Below are 8,755 nucleotides of genomic sequence, written 5' to 3'. Positions count from 1 at the left end.
TCATTGCTCGTGTCGGATGTAGGTACATGACTCGAGGTACATTGAAGAACGCGGAGACCCCTCCCCATATTGCCCATGCGACTCCAAGATGTCTGGCCTATGCCCTCCTTAGCCTACCAGAGCGGCACTCCCTTCTTGTCCTTTCCAAGGGTTCCAGCACAGCGAGCTCCCAAAATGGGCTGGTCTCCGATCGCCACCACGTCCGAATTCCTCTTCCAGTCTGAATAAGGAAATACTTGACAACCGCAGGCCAGCGCCACTCATACAAAACCACCAACATTATCCAAGTCACCAGACTAGTAATGATTGCACTGACACCCCAAACCCAAAGAGAGGAGCCTTGCTCTTCGCCAAACTCCCGTACATTCATGCCAAACACAGACGTAACAAACGTCAATGGTATGAACAGAGTTGCGAGGCGGGTCAACTTGGTGACATCGCGTGCTTCAGCAATCGCTTTTTCCGACTCCTCGATTGAGGCGCGGTGCGCCGCGAGGCTTATTCCCTGACTGCAATCTTGTAACACTGCCTCGGCATTTTGGAGGACGTATCTGTAGTCCTGGATAACCCAGTCGAGAACCCCTCCTGGCTTATCGACAGAAATGTCTGGGATGGGTGGCCGTGCAATGTCTGAGGTTTCGCTTCTATTATCATTCAGGGAGGCGGACGGAGTCGGTTGGTCTGGTTGGGGTTCATTGTTGTTCAATCCTTTGTCCATGCCCTTATGCCGCGGGAGGAGGCCGGCAGGCCAGGATGACAAGGCGCTGATGGCTGCATTGAGGAGCTGGATGTGTTGTTTCAAAATATGTTGATGATAGACCATGTCCTCCAGGGGTCGGCCAGTTATAGTCCTCCCTTCTTGGCCCGACTCCACCTGCCAGCTCAGAGTCTGGGAAATCAGATCGACCAAGTCCATTTCTGATGCTGCAGCAAGTCGTAGGAAAGGTGTCAAGGCGTAGCAAGGGTCATGGATGGCCTTGCTGAGCTCAACCTCTTGGGGATATCTTTCCAAGACCTTTTCCATCAAAGTTGGTTTTGAGTCCGCCGTAACATTGTTGCCTCTCATGGTTTGGTTATCGTCAGGCTCCTCTATGTCGTCTTTAGACCCCGAAGTCTGTTGTGACCAAAGAACTGGGAGCTGAGTCGAGATTGGGTGGTAAATCTCTTCGACCGAGCTCACGCTGCATGCCCACTCTGGGGACCCGACTGACCACCACTTCACTTCGTCCCAGAGACGAAGCGCGCTTGGAAATGACCAAATACCCTCATCGTGCCAAATAACGACTTGAAAGGCCCAGAAGTTAGTAATCCACGAAGATCAGCAGCTACTATTGATGTACACTGTGTCACACAAGGAGCAGGATGGATAGGGCATGGGGCGCATTTGCGTCATACAAATGCAAATGGATAAACGTACCTATCCACCCATTTCTAATCACATGGAATCCCACACTGAGAGACTGTTCCAGAGAACATGAGTGCCTATCGTGAATGGAAAATCCCCTAAGAATTGACTCTGCCAGTCGTGGGATGCGCGTGTGGCCATGATAATCAGAATCTACCATTTCAAAGAGATGCGCGTAGATACCACTAGTCATGCGGATTCTAGAGTTCGAAATTCGCGCCTCTGTGCCGAATGATCTGAAGATCACCCTTGTGATTGGCAGGGATGCCATCCACCCATGACATGAAGGGAGAATATGAGATGCCGTTCGGCGGCTGATTGAAGGCCTTGATCTCACTTGACTGCTAAATATCAAGTGGCGGCGGAAGAATTCTGGGTCAATGTCGAACCTTGCTCCAAGTAGCCTGAGCCATTGGGGGGATGGGAAGCCCTGAAGTAGCAAAATGACAAAACTGCCGGAGTCTGGGAGCACTTCCGAATCCTCTAGGTCACAGAAATCCTTTGTTGTGTTGAATGGAACGTGGGTTACTGCATCTTTCGAGGCCCTGAAGACTGATGCAAACCGGACAGCCTGGCTCGGAAGACCAAAAGGGAGGTGCGATTCTCTAGTACGAAATACTGAATGTGGCCCGGGGTGCCCATCATCGATATCACCTGCTTGCGACAGAAACTCTGCCAGGAAGTCATAGTCGCCCCTGTTCGCTTTGGCGTAGTTTTTGACACGTTCGGCATAGTCATTGGCAGCTGCTAAAGTGAGGGCAGAAGAGGTCAGTTCAACTTAAAGATGCGTGCCCACAAAACAAAGTAAACACTTTAGGCATGTGTCAATGTACTCTTACACTCAGAGAAGGTCATTGAGCTTGGCGTTCGGCGGCCTGCTTCCGTGGCATCAACCGCCTCAGGCGAGTGACCTTGAGGATCAGGTGTCTGCATGAGGTGCTTTGAAGCGGAGGAAAAAAAAAGACAGGTTGGTGCTTATGACTAGGTGTCAGGAGAACCGCCTTGGAGCTCCCGAGAGTAGTAAGTAGGTGCGTAGACCGGTGCTTACATTGATAATAGAAGAGGAGTGAGGCAAATGTTCGAGAAAAACCCCGGAGCTTTCCAGCGTGATTGATCCCAGCCAAACGTGACGCCAGGAGAAAAGCAAGGGAAGCAAACGCTCTATGTCCGGATAATCGGGTGCGTCTAATATACTGCAGAGGTCATACCCCTCACATCTTTGGCAAATCAGAACGCTTCCCGCTCTATGCTCCTCTACGTGCCTCGAGACGAGGTCATGCAAGGTTGCCTGGGTTCATGTTGGCATGGTGCGACCCAAGGCTCCGGATGCTGATTTCCAACAGCTCACTGAGAGCTTCTGGCCGTCCAGTTCTTCAAAGTTCCGGTTTTCCTGTCTCACAAATTGAGGCTCTCAAGACTTGATAAAGATATTTCTTATCGCTGTTCTAGGTGGGTATCTTGATGAGCGACTCAAGGTATTCTTCACCGCTCCTGACCTAGACCTGTGCACTGCCTTCTCTAACCTGTCCGAACAAACGATTATGACTTCACCACCGGAGTCAACTTCACCTTCAGATCAGGCTTGTCCCACAGAACGAAGACTTTCTGTTTATGCCAATCCTCATTCCCAGGAAGCAGTTCCAGGTCAAAGTTATAAAGGATCTTGGCCAGAACAAGCCGCAGTTCACCATTGGCCAGGCTAGAGAAATAGTCAGTCTAACAGTCGTACTCATCGGATGAGGGTTGGTATAAAATATGATCAAGTTCAAGATGACGCGGTTATGAAGTTGGACTCACTTCTTTCCGATGCAGTTCCTTGGCCCAACAGAAAACGGCTGGAATACAACCCGGCAGTCATTCTCGAAGGCCGGGTCTCGTTCACCCTCAAGCCATCGCTCAGGGATGAACTCGTCGGCTTTATGGAAGTGTGAACGATTCTGGTATGCTGCCCAATGTGGCACACCGACCGTGGTCTGTAAACAAAATCACCATGAGCATTTGTAATATTACCCAGGAGATGGTCGGAAAGACCTGGGGCTGCAGAGGAAGGAGACTTACACCACCGGGAATCCAATAACCCTCGATCTCCTGACCTTTGCCTGGGACGGTTCGTAGCATGGCGGGCGGCACGGCAGGGTCTGTCCATTCATAATTTGTCAGCGAAAATCGTCCCACATGGAGAGCATTCTGTCGACGACTTACACATTCGCAGTCCCTCCTCAATAACAGCGGTGAGGTACTCGAGCCCACTCAGTGACGCCACAGTAATATCCTCATCTTTTGCAAACGCACTGCGAATCTCTTTTACTAGCCGGTCATATGTCTCACGACGCCGTAGCAGCCAGTAGGTCATGCCACACAACACCGTCGCCGTCGTCTCGCTGCCGGCCAGGAGCAAGAGGTTTGCGTTCTCGACGAGCTCCCCCTGACTCAGTGTAGGGCCTCTGCTTGCCTTCCCCTCCTGCTCGTCATAGTTGTGCCTCAGAATGTAAGACATGATGTCCTCCCTGCCCGTATTCCCGCTCTCAACGCGACGCATCGCCGTCTGCCTGCTGCGCTCCCAATGCTCCATCCTAGCAGCCAGCCACTTCTTCGGCACCAGCTTCCACACCATCGATCCCAACGCCGGTCGGCGTCTGAACGCCTCGTCCACGGTGATCAGCCGGATGTCGTCAAACAGCATGGCAACCCAGGGGTGGTAGCCGCCGCTGTCGAGACAGCCAAACGGCTCGCCAAAGGTCAGGTCCCCGATGATGTCGAAGGTGGTGAAGTTGTACCACCGGACCATGTCCACGACGGAGGACTTGTTGTCGACAGCGGTAGCCAGCTCGCGCAGGCGAGTGACGAGCTTGTTGACGTAATGCTGCAGGATGGACTCCTGGCCTCGCAGCGCCTTGTCCGAGAAGGCGTGGGCCAGAACGCGGCGGTGACGGCGGTGATCTACTTCGTTGGCGTTGAGGATCTGCGGATGGCCGGACTCGCTTGGCCGGTAGCCCTGCGGGTCCTTGGGGAAGGCTGCGATGTTGGCGGAGGTCCCGATGCGGTGGCCGTAAATGGTGCGCCAGGCACCAGGGGTTATGAAGGAGACATCGGTTGGGGTGTAGCGGACCACCGGCCCGTATTCTTCATGGAGCTGTCTGATGCATTCGTGCAAGTTGCCGCTAAGAAGCTGGTACAGGTACGGGATGTCGGAGAAGGCGTAGAGCTTGGGACCCGGCACGCGGGCGAGGGGATGGAAGAAGGCGAAGTAGATGCCGCGAGCAACGTAGTAGAGGACGATGCCCTGGACAAATGTGAGCAGTTTGTCATCTGTTTACAGGACTTTCTTCAGAGCCACCTACTCCTACCAGGAGCCCCGCCGTCCCCTTGATCGATGGTTCAAACATGGCGAAGAGAATCCAGCCCGGAACTTCCGGCTGCTGGCGTTACCGAGGGGAAGAGGGGAGGAAAGTGGGTTGAGCGAGACAGGCGAAGAAACCATGGGTTCGCTCCCACTTTCTATGCTGCCACGCCAGCGCCAACATACTGAGGGGCTTTATCCATGGCATCATTATCTCGCTTTGCCCCATTGGTACGGTCAAGACGGCCTTCGTCGCATCGTGGTCCACATCCTGGTTCTCGTTTCTGGTATGACTGGCTGCTTGTCTCCGCATGGCTTTGGGCATCTGACGGTGGGATAGCACCCCACGCAAAGCACACAAGAGTTGTGTTGGAGGACCCAAGAACCAACCATCCTGAAATCAGGCCCGTGAGGAGCCTTTACAAGCGCGGTTGCATAGAACTATCGATTACCAAAATTGGTAACGTGGAAAACAGGGGGCAAGGGGTGATGGTGTGGGCGTGGGAGGAAAAGACGTCTGTTCCGGTCTGCCGGGTCGGGATCTGGAATAAGGTTAATCGTAAATCCGAAGGGAGGCAGCTACGTTACCAAGATATCGGAACCCCGAGACTACCTCTGTAGTTGGGTACCTTCACTGTTCACGCATGGTGTCCAGAACAGCCATGGAGGATAGGTAAGGTCCCTGTCAACGTCCCTTGCCTGATGTCCCGGTCCAGCCATCATCACAGCAGTCATCTTGATGTCTCGGATTTCTCCTCGTCCACTCCTCCCGTTATCCGAATGTGCCCAACACGTTCTTGGGACGCATGTGCTCAAGGTATGATCCGAACCGAGGGTGGTGGGACGTCCTAGTGGCGAGTGCCGCCAAGTGTGCAGAATCCTCACCAGTCCAGGACACGCCGTGCCAGGTTTGGGAGGGGGTTTGGTGGTTCTTGAGCCTTCGCGATTTGCCTCACATCTTGGGTTGTCCTGCAGGTACCCTGTTAGACGAGTGCGACACTGCGTTTACTAGGCCATCGCTGCTAAACATTGCCCAACTGTTTCCTTTGGTTCATGGCGGCACTGCCTCCTACATCAATCTTGGTACTTATCAGATATGTGTTCGCGCCCATCTCGCCTTATTCGATAGGACGGCATTCTCGCTCACTGCGGGCAGGAAACTGTCCACATGGGCTTGGGTTGTCTCCTCCGGGGCTAGATCCGGCCCTTTCGCAGGGGTCAGACTTGGCAGCAGCGCTAAATCTCCCCCGCAGAAAGCCACACGGTTCCGTTCGTGCTGGTGTTCATCTCAGGACCAATGACTTATCTGCCCGCCCACTGTGTGCTGTGTCACCTGGTGAAGAACCCGGCATCATCATCACCTTTAACTAAACTGAAACCCGGAATAAGAACACAAAAGGCCGGCCGCGGACAGGCGGAGAAAAGGGCTTATGTAAGAAACCTATGTGTACAGGGACCTATTTATGTCCAGGTACTCCTCGCTAACATTCGCTCTAATTATAGTATATACTCCATGTTTGCTGTCTTCATTTCCCTAGACCGTGTGAACAACATACCAGCAGCAATAGGCCAGCATCTTTGGGATACACGACAACGTCCCAAACACCGCCCCAGCTGCCGCAGCTGCGTTCAATGGGCAGATAGGCATACCTGAATCAAGTCAGCGGAACGAACCCCTAGATCTATGCACCCACTCGCAACGAACGGTCTGACTGACCTTGGTTCTGGGCCATGCGAGCAAAAACATAACCGCCAAGCGCGTCCCAACCAATAACCCATATGTCGGTGCAAGGCTCGAACTTGGTCTCCACAGAGTTCTCAAGCTCGTCGATTTGTCGATAATTTCCGATGGCTACCGAGGTTTGTTAAGACCATTGAAAACGCAGTCTCGAACGGCCATGATTCACTTACAAAGGTACATGCTCGCCCCCTCACACGAGAGTGGAATGGCGGCTACCACGGCTGCAATCAGCAGCTCTGAAGGAGCTGTTCAAGGAAAATATGTGAGCCAAGAATCGCTTGCATGAGACAGAAATCTCGACGCCGCCCATATACTTACTATGCCCGAGAACCGTATTGGCCACTTGCAGCGTAATAAGAACACAAATGCCATACATGGACGTTACCACGAGCAGAAGCATGTACACGCCGATGTGGATTTTGGCAAACCTAAAAAGCCCAAAGAATGCGAGGATTCCAGCCTTGGTGATCCCGGCCACCGCGCCGATCCCGAGCATCCTGCTCGTCAGAGGAAGGCCGCTCACATGGGCGCCAGTCGCCACGGCGGCGGCACCACCGGCGGCATTGAATCCGATGTCTATTGTTGAGAGAGCGACATAGATTAAGACTAGTAGGTAAGACGAGACCCGGATTAGCAAGCATTGACCTTCGTCATCCTGTTGAATAGAAACTTGCCATGGACGAGGAGTGCATAGCCGCTCGAAGATCTCTCGAGCTGTTCGCGAGGTATCGGCGACTGTTTTCTTGACGAAGTATAACACATGATGTTGTTCGTTCTCAAGCCAGGTGTTTGATGTGATATCTGTGAACGCGAAGAATGTGATGCTCCATGATAGATCTGTGGTTTAAAGGCGACGCGTGGGTGGAGCTGGTCATCATGGACTTCAGCCTTGTGCGGCGCAGTCAGCCTGCTTGGGACAATGTGTTGCCAATCATCTGCAGCTAGCAGCTAGCGACCTGCGTGTGGCTGTGCATAGTTATATTGAAGATGAGCGCTAGTGAAGGTAGTATCTCGTTGGCGCCTCGGGTCAGGGGGGGCTTGGCGGCTGAGGATACATCGCGGCGATCCGTGCCCTGATGATTGTAGAAGAATCGCTGTGATCTCCGCGGAGTCTCCGAAGCCTCGTCGCGATGCATCTGGTTTACATAGGTTGATCCGACGCGTCCATGTTCGAAGCCCATAATACTATGGACACAACCGAGTCTGCCGTTTGTACCGTCATCGAGCCTAACGCCGATGTCAGCGGCACGGGAGTAGGCATCTCTTCCCTCGACTCTCGAGTTCCCTGAAGGTCGCTGACACGACATAGATCCGGGCATCTATCTACGCCCTCTGTCTCGGAGGCCGTCTGCTCGCCTTTGTCACGAGGCTGGTAGCAAACGGACATCCATCAGAGGAGTTCGAGAGGTCGTACAAGAACGCCCTCGGACTCCAAGGCATGGCGCTCCTGTGCACGTCTTGGTACCAGGCGACCCACGACCAGCTCACCTTGTTTCACGCCATCGTCGTCATACATCTCCTCGCTCTTCTTGGTGTGAACATGGCGTCTCGGATCTCGTCGAAAGGACCCAACAAGGTCCGGTTTTTTATGAACTCGTTTCTGGTCGTCTGTGCCACGGCAACCTTCATCGGGTTTAACGTGTACGTCTGGGTTCGTGCCCCGGATTTCGGAAGTCAGCCCGAGTGCAATGACAGCGTTGTCTATGTGCTCTTTGGTCAGAGCATCCAGGCCACCAACAATGTCTTCAGGTACATTATCCTGGCCACATTGGCTGCGCCCCCAGCTGGTTTCATCATCTTCCTGCTCATTGGGGCACCGTGCTGGGTTGCATCTTGTTGCTTTTACCGCCGTCATTTCCGGGACTTTGACCCGCCATCGACGACCGTGACTTTTGAGGAAGATGCGTCCAGCATCAGTGAGGGGAAAGGGGCTCGCGAATTTATCCAAGTCATGGCCTATATCGCATTCTCCATCTACGCGATTGTGTCGTTAGAGCAAATGATTAAGCGCAACCCCGTCAGCGAGGAGGAGACAGAGTGGAGTTTTGGTCAGATTATTGCTCTCTTCCTTCTTTTGGGTCCAACCGTTGATTTCATGAATGCCGTTGTAGAGGGATTTAGGAAGACACCTTCAAACGATGAGCGAGTTGATTGATATTTGAGTTTCGGACTTATACATGTACCTTATATTTAATTAGAGAATTCTCATTTTTAGAGCATACTTGGGTGACGTTGTCCCCGGCAACATGTTTAACCCTTTCAACCCAGC

At 53.0% G+C, this 8,755-nt stretch overlaps 3 protein-coding genes across 3 annotated transcripts; 1 reads left to right on the top strand and 2 right to left on the bottom strand.

The window, feature by feature from the left end:
* Window positions 1–2,944: 2,944 nt before the first annotated feature.
* VTJ04DRAFT_6845 (uncharacterized protein) lies at window positions 2,945–4,791 on the bottom strand (the record flags this gene model as incomplete). Its single annotated transcript, XM_069365109.1, has 6 exons — window positions 2,945–3,104; window positions 3,203–3,378; window positions 3,464–3,543; window positions 3,608–3,682; window positions 3,734–4,688; window positions 4,747–4,791. The coding sequence occupies 6 exons, from the start codon at window positions 4,789–4,791 to the stop codon at window positions 2,945–2,947; spliced, it is 1,491 nt and encodes a 496-aa protein (XP_069218869.1).
* A 1,488-nt stretch (window positions 4,792–6,279) lies between these two features.
* VTJ04DRAFT_6844 (uncharacterized protein) lies at window positions 6,280–7,248 on the bottom strand (the record flags this gene model as incomplete). Its single annotated transcript, XM_069365108.1, has 5 exons — window positions 6,280–6,395; window positions 6,463–6,597; window positions 6,657–6,731; window positions 6,805–7,092; window positions 7,161–7,248. 5 exons carry the CDS (start codon window positions 7,246–7,248, stop codon window positions 6,280–6,282), a joined length of 702 nt encoding a protein of 233 aa, XP_069218868.1.
* A 404-nt stretch (window positions 7,249–7,652) lies between these two features.
* VTJ04DRAFT_6843 (uncharacterized protein) lies at window positions 7,653–8,641 on the top strand (the record flags this gene model as incomplete). Its single annotated transcript, XM_069365107.1, has 2 exons — window positions 7,653–7,739; window positions 7,796–8,641. 2 exons carry the CDS (start codon window positions 7,653–7,655, stop codon window positions 8,639–8,641), a joined length of 933 nt encoding a protein of 310 aa, XP_069218867.1.
* Between the last annotated feature and the right edge of the window lie 114 nt (window positions 8,642–8,755).

The sequence above is a fragment of the Mycothermus thermophilus genome (genome assembly GCF_041956435.1).
Source record: "Mycothermus thermophilus strain CBS 625.91 unplaced genomic scaffold VTJ04scaffold_4, whole genome shotgun sequence".
NCBI lineage: Eukaryota > Fungi > Ascomycota > Sordariomycetes > Sordariales > Chaetomiaceae > Mycothermus > Mycothermus thermophilus.
This window is presented reverse-complemented; position numbering and strand designations above follow the sequence as displayed.